This window comes from Cnephaeus nilssonii (assembly GCF_951640355.1).
Source record: "Cnephaeus nilssonii genome assembly, chromosome: 16".
In the NCBI taxonomy this organism is placed as follows: domain Eukaryota; kingdom Metazoa; phylum Chordata; class Mammalia; order Chiroptera; family Vespertilionidae; genus Cnephaeus; species Cnephaeus nilssonii.
The window spans coordinates 20,290,122-20,306,463 of record NC_137087.1 but is presented as its reverse complement, the minus strand read 5'-3'; the positions used below and the strand labels follow the sequence as shown (position 1 = coordinate 20,306,463).

General features: G+C 40.6%; 1 protein-coding gene across 5 annotated transcripts in view; it reads left to right on the top strand.

The window, feature by feature from the left end:
* SGPL1 (sphingosine-1-phosphate lyase 1) overlaps positions 1–16,342 on the top strand; it is a 60,083-nt gene that overhangs the window by 38,815 nt on the left and 4,926 nt on the right. For all 5 annotated transcript variants that reach the window (XM_079794237.1, XM_079794239.1, XM_079794238.1 and 2 more), the window contains 7 exons: positions 976–1,052; positions 2,472–2,600; positions 9,598–9,686; positions 11,699–11,804; positions 13,365–13,463; positions 14,471–14,620; positions 15,682–15,920. In XM_079794237.1, the coding sequence (XP_079650363.1) occupies positions 976–1,052; positions 2,472–2,600; positions 9,598–9,686; positions 11,699–11,804; positions 13,365–13,463; positions 14,471–14,620; positions 15,682–15,920 (889 nt within the window). The remainder of the gene's footprint in view (positions 1–975; positions 1,053–2,471; positions 2,601–9,597; positions 9,687–11,698; positions 11,805–13,364; positions 13,464–14,470; positions 14,621–15,681; positions 15,921–16,342) is intronic.

Here is a 16,342-nt window from a genome sequence, read left to right as displayed (position 1 = left end):
GAGCAGGGTCCTCTAAGGACAGAGGGAAGTCAAGCTGGCAGCAAACCAGAGTTTGGCAGGTTGGTGAGATTGAGGGATTAGTCTGGATATTCACTACTCAGTCCTCTGCTCTCTTGTTGGAGCTGAAGATCTTTGTTTTGTGGAGCCCATGACTATAGTCTTTAATTAATGTGTTTTTGTAATAGCTTCCTCACTACTCAGTTTCAATAGGGCACAGCCATATTGTAGCAAAAGGACCTGAGACACATTTGTTGGTATAATGTAGAGTGTGTAATGTGGATCCTCAGGCAGGAGATGGAAAGTTGGGCCTTATATTCTGGTCAGGAATCTTTCCGGTGAGCTTTAGCCCAGTGTTGTCTGTTCTGATCCTGGATGTAGCAGCAGATGTTGCTGGAAGCAGGTGGCTAATTCTGTGTGGGTTTCCAAACTCTTGTCTGAAGGAGGGGCCCCTGAGACTAAGATGTCTCATTGTGGCTTGTGTAGTCATGATTCAATTCCCTGACTCCAACCCTCCTGACTGTGTACTGAAATTTCACTTCTCTGCCACCTCTGCTCATAACAGTTCCCACACTTCCTAGGACTAGATAGGAAGGGCGGGAAGAAGGAAGCATTGCTGACAAAGGTCAAGCTAAGCCCTGTAGAGAACATAGAATGATATATAGATGGAGGAAAATGTTTCTGCTGTTAGAAGGCAGTTGGGGAAGAGGTCAGCATGCTTATTGGACTTTACTGTACTAGGTGCTATGGGTATCTTTTTCATATGTTGATACTAATTGATAATCTTTATTTTGCTGTGGTAGCTGTAATGGATTTTTTCTTTCTTAATGTAATATAAAGACACCTTTGGATTTCCACTCAAAAATTTTTTTTTCTTTTGTACTCAAAGGACTTCCTTAGCATTTCTTCTTTTTAGACCCTACCTGTCCTCCTAAAAGTTTCTGCTTACTGACCCAGTGATGTTAACTTTCTCTGCAGACGTCTTGTGGCAAGAAGGGCGAGCCTCCGGAGCAGTGTACAGTGGGGAGGAGAAGCTCACTGAGCTCCTCGTGAAGGTGAATGCCCAGGACTCGAGGGGAGTGCGTGTGGTCTGTGCCAGTTTATAGTACCTCATTGGTATCTACTTTGTAATTTAAATATTACTTAAGAAAAGTTTATTGTTAAAATAAAACTAAAGTTTAGAAAGTTTCTCTTCACCCAACAGGTGAACATGTATAATATTGTTAAAGATATCTTTAGTCTGTAATAAAGTAAAATATTGTTTATGTTTGCAGGCTTTATTGACACCCTGTGTAGAAGGTAGATTAACAGGGAAGGTATTCCCAGAGTGAGATTATTAATATTAAGACACATTTTGTTTGATAAGAAGAGACAAGGGAGAGAAACTTGGTTATAATTTCCGATACTACCAGACTCTCAAATCAGATGATCTGAGAATGAGTGTGGTTTCACTTATAATGAAAATACTTCTCATTTTTTGTTGACTTTAGAATTGCCTTTAGCATCTTCCATTTCTAGTCAGATTTAATTTTGAAATCCCACTTTGCCATATAAAATCGGCATTGACTGATGGTCTCTGAGATATTTGTGTTTGATTATTATAATCATGAAACTGCTTATACCGTACTAAATATAGGTTTTGCTCAGCTGTATCTTGACATAATGCTCCAATCTTATTTCTGTGTTTAAAAATCCTTCCGTGGCTTCCTATCATCTACAGGATAAAATACAAGCTGCTTATGAGGCAGAAAATACCAAGTCCCTCATGAGCCAGCTCCCACCTACTTTTGGCAAACACTCCTATTACTTTCCCATGTAAACACTAGCTGGTGCCTTTTCTTTTTACAGAGTACACCTTGCTCTTATGTTGTTTGCCTTTCTCTCCTTCACTCCACCTGTTGTAAATGATGAATTCCTATTTCTCTCAAGGTTCCACTCAACAGACACCTCCAGACCACTCAGGATGCTCATTATTCCCTCTTTAAGGCCCCTTACCCTCACACACACACATCTGGCATTGCACTTAAAACAATCGCTGCTTTGTGCCAGACACTCTACTAAGTGCTTTGCATGTGTTATGTTAGTTATTTGCTTATCGCCAGAACCCTATCAGATCAGTACCTTAATTACCCCTTTTAGCATATGAGAAAACTGAGCCTCAGAGGTTATTTTTCCTGAGATTACACAGCTAGAAGTGACAGGCGAAGCTTAACCTTCAAACTGAGTCTGCTCGGCCTTGTAGTCTGTGCTTTTAACCACATTTATACTTCTTCTCCTACCACATTGTAAAATAATTTATTTGCATGTGTGTCTCCTCCACTGTATTTTGATCTTCTTTAGGTTGGGGAACATAGTCTACCGTTTTCCAGTGTCTAATGTTGTGCCTAATACCTAGAAATTTTGGTTTAGTGTATGATTGTTTGTCCTGTACAGCTTAATTGTCTTGCTTCATATCTGCTTGCATTCCTTTGCAGGCTTATGGAGATTTTGCATGGAGTAATCCCCTGCATCCAGATATCTTCCCAGGACTACGGAAGATAGAAGCAGAGATTGTGAGGATAGCTTGTTCCCTTTTCAATGGGGGACCGGATTCCTGTGGATGTGTAAGTATATGCATCCAGTATTTTTTTAGCTTAAAATAGGAAAATTTATTTAGAACATTTTACTTTTTTTATTACATAGATGATATGTGATTATTGTAGAAAGATCCAGATTAACAGTAATTTAAAAATACTGTTTGTAGCACTAGCCAGTTTTTCTCAGTGGATAGAGCATTGGCCTGAGGACTGAAGGGTCCCCGGTCCCATTCCAGTCAGGGGCACGTGCCTGGGTTGCGGGCTTGATCCCCAGTAGGGGGCGTGCAGGAGGCAGTCAATCAGTGATTCTCTCTCATCATTGATGTTTCTATCTCTCTCTCTCTCTCCCTCTCCCTTCCTCCCTGAAATCAATAAAAATATATTTAAAAAAATACTGCTTGTAGTTCTGTAATTCATAGAGTATCAACATTTTGGCATATATTCTTCTAGATAATCTTTCTCTTCAATTTTTTACTTTGAAAAACTTTACATTTACATAAAGTTGCCAGAATAGTTTAAAGAACACCCTGGATTCACTAAATATATTTTGCCCTATCTGCTCTCTGCTTCCTTCTTTCTCTTCCTCCCTTTCTTTCATCCACCCACCTTCCTATCCACTTTCTTATATAATTTGTTGAACCATGTCGTGGTGACTTATTTTTATACTTTTTCATTTTACTTGAGCTGGCAGCTTACTTGCTGATTTTGCTATAAATCACATCTCATTTAGTTGTTTTAGGAATAAAGGAAGAGGTATCATTTATATTTAAGACACACATGTTTCAACTATTCTTTTCAGTAGACATTTGTTAGTTTTCCTAAACTGTGATTGATAAACTTCTGTTTAGATTTGTTACTACAAACTGATACTGTCTTCCTAGAAAAAATGAAATCCCAGTTTATGCAGGATAGCGTTAGATTTAACCCATTGTGCTGCAGTGGTAACGTAAAGGTGCTCACCCTATCAGATACTTTGTAATCATTATAAAGTCTGCAGATTTAATTATCGAAGGGCCCATCCAAAGACAATAACGTTCAATAGTTACTTTTTGTGTTTTTCCAGTAAGCTGTATTGTTTTATTATTATGTTGGCACCATGGTAAATCAACATGTTCAAATATTCAGTAGGTAACAGAACTGGTATTCATGGCATTCATTTCCCCAAAATAATTCTAAAATGGTTACAAAATAGACCAATAATGGGTTCTCTTATGGCATTTGATGAACAGCGTGACATAGAGGGGAGATGACGATATACTTATAGTATGTAGTATTCTCCTGTGCCATCAGACAATTTCTTTTAAGAGACCAAAGGTTAAACAAGCACAAAACAGTTTGACCTTACCCAGTAAAGTTGAAGATAGAAGTCTTATGACCCTGAAATTCTCCAACTCAGGATATATCCTAGAAAAACATTTGTGTATTAGGATAGATATATATTCATAGCAGCATTGTTCATGTTAGCTAAAAACTGGAAATAAATCAGATGTCTATCAACAGTAGGGTGGATAAGGAAATTATGTATGCTTCAGTCGATTATAGTTGTTCCTCAAATTGATGCCCAGATTGCTCCATTTTTGGCTCGTGGGAGCTTTCTAATTTTGGTTCCTGGGTCCTTTTGCATGACTCACGTAGTCTTTTACTAGTAAAGCTTCCATTCTTCCCTTTTTTTATTTTGACAAAATATTTTTATTATTCCATGGTCATCCTGTACATTTCTGCTCTAGACCCGGGGTCAGCCATTTGTCCAAGGAACCCTGGTTCATTTATAACTCTGTAAAATATTTACATGGTTTCTAAGTAAAATTTATGGAACAAGACAGATTTTAAAACAACTAGAAAAAGAATCCAGAGAGACAAATAAATAGAAAGTACAAAAGTGAAGTTAAGAAACATGAAGGTTAGAGTGAGAAAGGCTAAAACAGGGTTTAAAGCAGCAGGAAAAAAACACACAAAGCAAAACTACCTGTAAAGGTATAACTATTAGAACAACTGATTTTCTCAATAACAACAATGCCTGGGGCAGTTGGGGGTAGATGAAAAGACTGGCAATGAGCTGATAATTGTTGGAGTTGTGTTATCAGTACAGGGATTTTATTAATTCCCTTTCTAGTTGTGTCTAATCTACATTTTAGTCTTCCATTGGGTTTTTAAATTTTGTTTACTGTATTTTTCATTCTTGAGAATTCTATTTGGTTCATTCGTTCGTTCATTCATTCATTTAATCCTCAACAGAGGACATGCTTAGAGAGAGGAAGGAGTAGAGAGAGAGAGAGAGAGAGAGAGAGAGATTGATTTTGATCTGTTGCCTTTAGTACATGCCTCGAACAGGAATGGTGCCCTAACCAGGAATCGAACCAGCAACCCTACGGTGCACAGGACAGCGCTTACCAGCTGAGCCACGTGGGCTGAGCTCTTCTTTTGTTTTTAAATCTGTTTGGTGGTTCTTTATTGTCCCTTGGCTTATAGTTTATTTAAATATGTTGCACATAATTATTTTATATTCTCTTCTGACAGTTCCATTGTTCATGGCCTTTCTGTTTCTGCTGGTTTCACTTGTGTTGTCTTGCATCCTTATAGTTGTGTTTATTGATTTTTTTTACTATAAACCATTCATTTTCCTGGGAACTTAACTTTAAGGCCTAGATTGAAGTTAAGTTCTTCCAAAAAAGGTTTGTAATTACTTCTGTCAGTTGCTGGGAAGTACTACCACATTGGAACCAATTTTAGTCCAGTTCACAGCTTATAGTTTTGCATTACAGAGGTAGTTGAGTTCAGACCACAAACTCACATAAAAGCTGCCTTGTTATACATGCTTTAGAAATCCGTATTCTTCTTTCCTGAGCAACAGGGTTGAGAAAAGCAATTTTTCTTGATGTCCTCTTCTGTACCAGTGGGATTTTTCCTTGTACCCCTCAGATTGTGGGTGTAATTCCATTTTTTTCAGCCATCTCCCATTAGCCTTCTTACTTTGGGCAGGTCCTAAATTTATCTCTTGTTCTTGAATGGGCGAGGGAGTTTAAGGTCTCTTGGGATTGGCAGCCACCCTCAGAGGTAAAGCCAGCTTTGGCACTCACTTATTTTGTAGGATTCTTGATTTTGTTTTGTTTGCAGTTTCAGATATTCCTTTACGTTAGCTCAGTGGGGGATATAAAAAAAAAAGTAATGTTTTGTCAGGTTTTTTTAAAAAATTAATCCTCACCTGGGGATATTTTTTCCATTGATGTTTTTAGAGAGAGTGGAAGGGAGGGGAGAGACAAAGAGGGAAACATTGATGTGAGACACATTGATTGATTACCTCCCGAATGCACCCTGAGTAGGCTGGGGATTGAGTCTGCAAATGAGGTACGTGACTTTGACCAGAATCGAACCCATGACCGTTTAGTCCAGGGGCCCACAATCTAACCATTGAGTCAAACCGGTTAGGGCTTACCAGGTTTTTTAGTTCAGGTAGGAGCGTTGCCCAAGGTATATAATCTGTATTGCTGGAAATAGAAGTCCCATGATTGTTTTGTGTGTTTTTTCCCATGTGAGAGACCTTTGTGTACTTGAAAGCCTCTTTACCCCTGAATCTCTTCCCTGTTTTTCCTAGGTTAATCAGCTATTCCTTAGGGAATACGATTTCCAAACAGATTGCCACCCATCCCTATCATTCTTCTCTGAACGCTTTTTGGTTATCTACGACAGCCAGATGGACACAATTCTCCAAGTGTGGAGTGACATTGATCTTTCAGTCTCTGTCTTATTTATCTGGGTTCACTAAATTTACCTTAAACCTTTCCTCTAAGTCAGTCTTTTTATTCTTAGCAGTGTTTATTCTGTTCCTTTCTGTTTCTAGTTCTGTATTGGTGCTGTTTGGTACTTTGTTTTTTTTAAAGTTTGCAGTCTCATTTTGTTGTTTCAGTGTCCAGCTTTTCAACTCTTTTCTAGAATTGTGACCTTATGATATTGTCCTATAGTGAGAAACAGTCATGAGGAATTTCCTTCTGTTCCTTAGGTGGTTGCCTTTGGAGCTGGGCTTTTATTTTGCACGCTACTTTTTTCCTTGTATATGTTTGCATCGTTACCATGCCATTTTCTTTTGTCTTGGCTCATGCTTAGGTGGCTGTCTCTGGACATTCTATTTGTTCTGATGCATGGTGGATGATTTCTTGTCTGAGAACATTTGGTTGAGGCAGGACTCAGCTAAAGCTTTGTTACACCTGTATTTCAATATATCTAGGTCTCACCTTCTGAGAGATTGTTAAAAGTTAACTGTACCGGAGTTCACTCTGCCTAGTTGGAAGGGAATAATAATACCCTTTGGGCTTTGATTGCTTCTTTAACCCATCTGGTATTTCTGTAGTCTCCACTTCAAAGAATCAGTCCAGATGTTCTCTCCCCATTTTGCTCTTTCTCCCTAGCTGCCTTGTCTACCACTCTGATCCACTCTGAAGAGCAGGAGAGAAGATAAGGAACCCCTTCCATTTGCTTCTCCGAAGATTAGGGGTATTAATGAGAATGGTCAGGATTTTGCTGAGTTGCCTGGATAATTTCCAGGGCTTAGGAGAGGGATTATGAACTGTGTTTTGCTCTCTGCTATGGATTGGAAACTTGTTCCTTCTTTTCATTGCCAGTGTTGGAAGTTTATTGCATCAGATTATATCTCATTCCTCCTTTGGTTTTATTACACGTTGTCACTACTGTTTTTCTTTATTCTTACAGGTATTGGGAGGAAGTCCGTGAGGTAGTTTCAGTCTTCCAGAAGTCCAGCGCTAGGGTATTTGTACTTTGCTTTTGCATAGGTACAACTAAGCCATGTCTCTCCCGTTATGATCTTCTTTAGTGGATGTGTCAGGGTTCAGGAGAAGGATGAAGTCTAAGATCCCCAGTCTCTTCTAAAGCTTAGAGTTTAGACTGAAATCTCTGGGATCCTTCGAGTTCTCAATCTCTGGCTCTCTCTCTCTTGAGGAGCTGCTTTCGGTGAAGAAAGTTCAAAGGTGGGGAACATGAAGACAAAGCCTTAAGGGTTGGCTGTCTTTAGACTATTCCCATTTAAGGTATTACACTTCTTGTTCTTTGTTTTTTAGCCTTCACCTTTTTTCCTATTATTAACTTCATTTGCCTCAAAATGGATGAGAGGGGACTATATACCAAAAGAAATTGGGTTGCCAAGGAAACTGGTCCTGGCTTTTGCAAGTGTCAGTAGGACCAAACATCACCTAAAAGAAAAATTTCCAAACAGGTCATGTCCTACTCTTGTTTTTGACACACATTTCATATGTTCGAGTGAGAGTTACTATAAATGTTAAAAGAAGCTGACTAACATAACAAGTAGTTATTGAAGCCTCTGCCTTCTTACTTTACAGCTAAATTTTCATTTCCCTTTGGGTGCAGGGGGAGGAGGGAAATGGGATAATCTTTAAACAGAATTTTGGGATCAGAAATAAGAATTAGAAATAGAATTGAGGTATCCCAGCTTTAATAGTAAAAAAATACACTGGTATTTCCTTAACAAATATCGATGTTGATTTGCTTAACGGTTGAACTAAATATAGGACATGTGAAGTGAGTAACTAGGGTTTGGAAGTATTTTTGCGTATGTCATTACTCGACCTTAGTAAGAGATGGACTCCCTGGAGACTGACTTTGCTGGTCCTTTTCCGACTTGCTTCACAGCTGGTTTGACTTCTCATGTGACATTCTGAGGTTTTAGCTGGAGCACAGGACATGCTGCTGATGTGCAGAGCTGACCTCAGTGTAAGCACTTTCGTCTTCTCCAGCATTGAAGTGCAGAGACCTACACACAAGTGTGCTATGCCCACGTTCAGTGCATTACTTTGTGGATGATGGTCACAAGTTTCATGAAGACTTCCTGAATCAAAAATGACTTAACTTTTCTCAGCTAATCTCCCATATAACTCCTGACTACTGGGATTTGGTATCGAATGCTACTTTTGTCCTATATGTGGATATTATTTTAGGAAGCTTCAGTAATTACCATCTCTCATTCTGTCTCATATTTAGCTACACTAAATACAAAAACATAGGAAGTTTTACTTCTTATCAACAGATGCTAATGGATGACATTGGGTACATCACTTTAGTCTCTCAGCAGCTCAGTTTTCTCACCTGTATAATGAAAAAGCTATATAAGATCATGTGAGTCTTTGGAAATGATAAATTTAAGAAAATATCCACCTAGCTCAGTGCTATGGCTTTTCTTTTTCGGCTTGTTTTAAAGTTATTAATTCTTAGATGTTATTGAAAGATAGCCAGGTGGATATGATATGCCTGTGTTAGTCACGGCTTACTGAGAGTCATACCGGCCATTAAGAAATGTTAATTGAGGGTCTGTTAGGTGTCTGCTACGAGGCTTGGTGCTAGGAATATTGTCCTGAACAGATTGGTCCTCACCCTTTAAGATTGTAGTCCCTTGGGGTCTATAGGATGAATGAAGTGACTGCTGAGTCTTTTTGTTGCCTGTATCAGAGTTGCTAGATCTTGCTTCAGGAAAAAGTTTTACTTCATTGAGAAACATTAGGATTTTTGTTTTGATTTCAGATAACAAACTCTAAGTAGAGGCTTCTTTTTCTTTCAAACTTGTAAAAAACCAGAACTTCACTTTAGAGTGCCTAATTATCTGTTCTTGGTCTTCTAATGTATTGCATAGTTTACTAGAACTGTAACCTCACAATTTCACGTTCTCAGTGGTCATTGAAAATTTAAATCAAAGTCAATCCTGATGCTTTTGAATGGTGGAAAATGCCCTGTCCTATCTGCAATTGGAGGAATTAATGAGGAAATGGATTGTGCACAGATCTGGGCAGATGTGCAAGTTGTCCAGACAGCATGGAGCTTCTGCTCATCTTAGTTCGTGTTTTTACTCTTCTCCTGAACCCAACGTGGGCTTAGCAAACAAAGCCAAGTTTCCCTTCTGGAAGACATAGCAGTGTCTGCCCTATACCAGCCACCATCAAAATCAGGGCAGGCTGATAAGTATACCTAGCTTCCCTCCACAGATGACATCTCTCCTTTTTCACAGGTGACCTCTGGGGGTACAGAAAGCATACTGATGGCCTGCAAAGCTTATCGGGACCTGGCCTTAGAGAACGGGATCAGAACTCCAGAAATGTATGTATGTGTGGCAGTGTCATTTTCCTACCCCCTGCTGAGATTTGTCTGGAATGCTGCTGTATGAAACACCCTGACTGTTTTCAGCTTCTTCTCTTCCTTTGGCAATTCTAGTCCTCTTTCCTCCTATCCTGTGTCCTTAACTCCTATCTCTTCACATTCACCAAAATCCTAAGTGGATCAGCCAGTTAATTTTCAAAATCATCCCCTCCACCCTGACCCCCACCTCTCCTTTATACATGGTATATATCAGGCGTCCTCAAACTACGGCCCGCGGGCCACATGCAGGTGTTTTTGCTGTTTTGTTTTTTTACTTCAAAATAAGATATGTGCAGTGTGCATAGGAATTTGTTCATAGTTTTTTTTTAAACTATAGTCCGGCCCTCCAACGGTCTGAGGGACAGTGAACTGGCCCCCTGTTTAAAAAGTTTGAGGACCCCTGGTATATATACTTCAAGCAAAAATGAGATCCTTTTTCTAAGTGACAAAGTGACCAGACTATATCTTTGAATTCTGTGATATTTATTATAAATTATTTGGAGCCTAAGGAACACTCTCTGTTTATCTTAGTTCACTGAAAGTTATATTACAGGCTGCTTTGGGGTTCCCCTAAGAAAATTTCAAGCTAGCTTGGCCGGTGTAGCTCAATGGTTGAGCATCGACCCAGGAACCAGGAGGTCATCTGTTCGATTCTTGGTCAGGACACATGCCTGGGTTGCGGGCTCAATCCCCAGTAGGGGTCGTGCAGGAGACAGCCGATCAATGATTTTCTCTCATCATTGATGTTTCTATCTCTCTCTCCCTCTCCCTTCCTCTCTGAAATTAATAAAAATATACTTAAAGAAAAAATTTCAAGCTAAGGGTAGTTTTATGGGATAGAAAATTTTTAAATCTTTTTGAGGTTTACCCTTATTGCCACCCCATAGTTTTTGGTTTTGTTTTGTTTTGCAATATATTTGTATTGATTTCAGACAGGGAGGGAGAGGGAGAGAGAGATAGAAACATAAACATCAACGATGAGAGAGAATCATTGATTAGCTGCTTCCTGCACACCCCCTACCGTGGATCGAGCCTGCAACCCAGCACGTGCCCTTGACCAGAATCAAACCTGGGGCCCTTCAGTCCGCAGGCTGACACTCTATCCACTGAGCCAGACTGGCTCGGGCCCACCCCATAGTTTTGATATTTGGTTGCATTATTTTTTTCTGTAGACCCTCTCCTTGTACAGTGTGTTTATACATTATTTGGGTTAATGTTTTTCCCACAAGTGTCAGTGACTAAGGCCTTGGTTGTGCATGATTTCATGCTGCGATTCCTACTTAAGCCTAACAGAATAAATCAGGCTACCATCTTTCTTCAAGCATAAATCTTTGGTGCTTGGTACTTAGTAGGAGAGATTTTTCTCCATTAAAGGGAACAGGTTAATTGTAAAAGTGGAACCATTGAGGGAAGTCTGAAAGCAAATACTTAACTATGACTCAGTTTCCTTTTTTAATACTATTTGAAATGCTACTTCCAAGTGTGCAGTGCAAATGGGGATTATAGCTTCTTATAGGATCGTGGTCTTTCAAAGGCGGAGGGGACCTTTGATCTGATGCTTGGCTGCTGCTTTAACAGCCCTGCCAAGCAATCTTGCGTTTTCTGCCTGAACATGTACCGTGTCAGGAAGCTTGCTCTGCTCTGATGTGCCTGTCTTTGGATAGGCAACTACTTCATGTTAATTTGATCCAAATTTCCTGTTCTTTTACCTGTCAGCCCTAATTTATATTTTGGATCCTTCGATGTGGGATTACTTCCAAGTTCTTCCTGTTGCCAAAATGATTTCCTACATAGTAGGGAGAAGGTTCCTTAGAATATCTTTTTGTGCTTAAAAGTAAATATAAACACTTTAAAATTTTTGAGGAAAAGTAATCAGAAGTTTACTCTTGATAATTTAGATTAGCTGCTAACTGTGCTCTTTTGAACCTCATTTTGATCTGAATTTCATTATTCTCTTCTTCCCTGTCTTTTAGTGTGGCCCCCCAGAGTGCCCATGCTGCATTTGACAAGGCAGCCCATTATTTTGGGATGAGGATTGTACGGGTTCCACTAAACAAAATGATGGAGGTGGATGTTCGGGTGAGTTCCTCTGAAGGGCCATTGTCTGCCTTGGGCTGTGAGAAGCAGGAAGTGTACCCAATTGACTGTTTTTTTCCAGTGTCACATGCAGATAGGCTCAGAATGTCTTTGATTGTAGTGGCCCGAGTTGCAAAATCTTCCACTGGCTGTGCTGATTGATCACAGCTTCAGTCTTTCCACAGATTCAGCCATTTGTTCCTAACTTTAAAGACCAGGGTTTGCTTCAGCACTGCCTCTTCCTCTTTTCTGTTTGTGAAATAAGCATGTCCTAACTTGCTCTAAGACTCGCACTGTGGTTTGTATGTTTTTTTTATAATTAAAAAAAAAAATCCTCACTGGAGGATATGTTTTTATTGGAGAGAGAGAGAGAGAGAGAGAGAGAGAGAGAGAGGAGGGAAAAGAGAGAGAGGAGAGAGAAGAGATATGCCCTGACTGGGGATTGAACCTTTTGGTATACAGGACGTACAGAACCAGCCAGGTGTCACTGTGGTTTTGATTGGCCTGAATGAGCACCATTGCCAATATAAAGTAATGATTTTTTTCCATAAGTAAACTATTCCAATTTATTAGCATTAGCATTATCCCCCTCATCTTTATTGAGGCATTAGTGTACAATTAATTGACAAACTAAAAATTGTATATGTTTAAGGAGTACAACTTAATGTTTTGATGTAAGTATACATTGTGAAGTAGTCAACACAATCAAGCTTTTAACATTTTCATTACCTCACATAGTTAACATTTTTCTTTTCTTTTTTTTTCATGGTTGAAATAGTTGAGACTGCCCTGTAGATCTCTAATTAAATTTCAAATATACAATGCAGTATTAATAAAACTTGTTTAGTAGTCACATGACAATACATTTTATCTTCAGAATGTATTTGTGTAATTGAAGCTTGGTACCCCTTGACCAGCATCTCCCCATTCCTCCACTCCAACCCCTTTCTACTCTCTGCTTCTACACGTTCAGGTTTTTAGATCTAAGTGAGATCATGCAATATTTGTCTTTCTGTCCCTGGCTTATTTAAGTTAGTGTAGTGTCCTCTAGGTTCATCCATGTGGTCACAAATAGCAGGATTTCTTTCTTTTTAAGGCTGAATAATATTCCTTTCATGATTAATTTTATGCCTTGCATTTGTATAGAACTTTCCAGTATTCAGAGTGCTATTGGAATTGCATTGGAGCCTAGGACAGCCCAGGGAGGTCGTAGAAGCTGTTAGTATTATTGCAGTTCATAGATGAGGAAACAGACTCGGTGGAGTGAAGTAGTTTACACCAGGTTTCACTGCTAGTTGGCTGCTCTTTTACCTCTTAGCCCAGAATTCTTTCCCCTCAGTGATTTTGCTGTTTTTGTATTGTGCTCTCTTTTCCCCCAATGGACCCATCAGGCCTTGTTTGTATTCTGCTACCATGGTGGGCGGCGGGCTTCGCCCAGGTTGGAGAAGTGAAGGAGGGGGCAGTAGTGGAACTGAAGTGCGTAGACTAGATTAATCTTGTTAGGGGAATAGGAGAGTAACTGAGATGTGGATGCTCATTTTCCTTCTCACGTTTTACTCCTAGGCAATGAGAAGAGCCATCTCCAGGAACACTGCCATGCTTGTCTGTTCTACCCCACAGTTCCCTCACGGTGTGATAGACCCTGTTCCTAAAGTGGCCAAGGTATGTGAGAAAAAGGGACCATTAGGCAGTGAAACAGATTTTAAAATAGAATCTCATGGTACAGTATTTGGCAAATAGAAGTGATTTTGAGTTTAGATTTTAGCACATGGGTGGTGAATAGCTCTCATCAGCTCTGTGGTAAACTCTGCAGCTCTGTTTGGAGCCTCTGAAGGTTACTGGCTTCTGCTGTGGGGGAAGAGAATAGAAGGAAGAAGCCTTTGTTTAAATGGGATATTTGGAAGTAGGACTAACATTTCAATTCAGATCAGGAAATGATCTGCATTTAGGAGCATGCCTACCAGAGAGTGGTATTCAATCTGCTGCTCCATAACACACCCTCCCTCCTTCCCTGCTGGGCAGTTAGCAAGAAGGACCTTTGACCCACTCCAGAGACAGCCGGAATCAGAGTGCTGCTCATTTTCTGCATGATTTTGCAGTGAATTTGAGGCCCTGCATATTTAAATATAAAATAAACACCACATTTCAGATGAATTATTTTGAAAGATGAACTTTTTTTATTGGGAATGTCAAAAAGTAGCTGGCTTTTTAAAACATGGAAGATATCCTATATAATAAAAGGCTAATATGCAAATCGAGCATACAGCAGAACAACTGGTCGCTATGATGTGCACTGACCACCAGGCAGATGCTCAACGCAGGAGCTGCCCCCTGGTGGTCAGTGCACTACAGGGGGGGTGCCCCTCAGCCAGAAGCCAGGCTCTCAGCTGGTGAGTGGTGAGGCAGTGCTAAGGATGTACAACTGACGGCTTAGGTCCTCTCCACAGGGAGCAGGCCTAAGCCGTCAGTCAGATATCCTCCAAGGGCTCCCAGACTGCAAGAGGGCACAGGTTGAGGGACCCCTGAGTGCATGAATTTTGTGCACCAGGCCACTAGTAGTACGTAATGTCCTTATGATTACAGCCTACTTTTTCACCCATGTCTTGCAAAGTTTTTGTTACAGGGCTGTAAATGAAATTCTCTTATGGTCTTTGTTTTTTTGGAACTAGCTGGCTGTCAAATACAAAATACCTCTTCATGTAGATGCTTGTCTGGGGGGCTTTCTCATCGTCTTTATGGAGAAAGCAGGATACCCACTGGAGCAACCATTTGATTTCCGGGTGAAAGGTGTGACCAGCATTTCAGCGGATACCCATAAGGTGAGCTACGGAAGGAACCAAATGTTAGTCAGAGGTGACAAGCAATAGTGGAAAGGAACCCATTATCTTTGTGTCTTATGGCTGAGAGAATTTCTATAACTGGGACATGTTAGTGTAGTGGCCCTTTTAAGAATTAGTTCCCACCCTAGCTGGTTTGGCTCAGTAGATAGAATGTCAGCTTGTGAACTGAAGGGTCCCAGGTTCGATTCTGATCAAGGGCACATGCCTGGGTTGCAGGCTCGTCCAATGTACCGGAGGCAGCTAATCAATGATTCCCTCTCACCATTGATGTTTCTATCTCTTCCTCTCACTTCCTCTCTGAAATCAATAAAAATATATTAAAAAAAAAGAGTTCCCTGAGCCTTGAGACAACCTTGAGACAATCTGAGGGGAGGATGGAGGGAGGTTGAATTGGGCTTCCTGAGGGAGGTATGTAAATGCTGCAGCTCCCATGCTGCTGGGTTCCTACACCTGATGGAAGAGTCCTTTGGAAAAAGGGAAGAACTTAATGTGCTCAGGAATGTTTGGCTTGTTATGTTTGAAATGTCTATTCCTGCCCCCACCTCATGGGCTGAGACAAAATCTAGATCAGTTTATTATAAAACTGGATGAAGTAGCTTCTTGATTCTGAACACCATGAAGCTCTTAGTAGAAAGGAAGTGTACTAATAAGTAAACAAGGATGAGAAGGGAGTCAGGTCGTGATTGTAATTGACTTGAGTTCCTGGCTTCCAGTGGCACTTTATATTTGCTTTCATCCTGACATACTGCCCTGGAATAATGTTTTAAATAAGGAAAACCACGTGCTGGGCGGGAAAGGGGAAGTAAACTGATTAGTAGGACAAGGCACTGCTCCTCCTGGGCCTCGGATTCCTCATCCCTAAAATAGAGTTTCAACTCCATCCCTTCAGTTTTCTCTACCCGTTAACATTGTACGTTTGAATTTTTAACGTGAGTGAGAAGCATCATAGAGAATGTGAGGGAAAATTTTCCATGATCAGCGTGCCAGGGCAGATCTGCCGAATAGAACTGTACAATCACCTGTCTGCTTCTCCCCCTCAGTATGGCTACGCCCCCAAAGGCTCTTCCGTGGTGTTATACAGTGACAAGAAGTACAGAAGCTATCAGTTCTTCGTTGATCCAGACTGGCAGGGTGGCATCTACGCTTCCCCAACCATCGCGGGCTCACGGCCTGGTGGCATTAGTGCAGCCTGCTGGGCTGCCTTGATGTACTTTGGTGAGAGCGGCTATGTTGAAGCTACCAAACAGATCATCAAAACTTCTCGCTTCCTCAAGTCAGAGTATGTGGAAGATTGGGATTCTGCCTTGTCTCTTGCTTTGTCTGCTAGTGTGCTCAAGGCATCTGCCCGGCCAAACACCTGTAGCCCCAGCCCATTCGTTGTCTCCTGAGAGACCAAGGGCTTAGGACGGCAGCTTAGGAGTGTGGTGCTGGCCTGGAGGATAACGCTCCCTTGCTCTGCTGTGACTTGGAATGTCAGATCAGGGCTTCATGTAGGCCATCTTGTTTCCAAAGATGGATGTCTTAACCACGGGCAGTTCTTACCAAGTACTGAGGGACAGTTTAATGACTGAGACAAGACAGTAGTTCTGAAATGTGAGGATGCATCCTAATCAACTGGAGGGCTTATTAAAATGCAGACTCCTGGGCCCTGCTCCTAGAATTCTAACTCATTAGATCTGGAATGGCCTGAGCATTTGCATT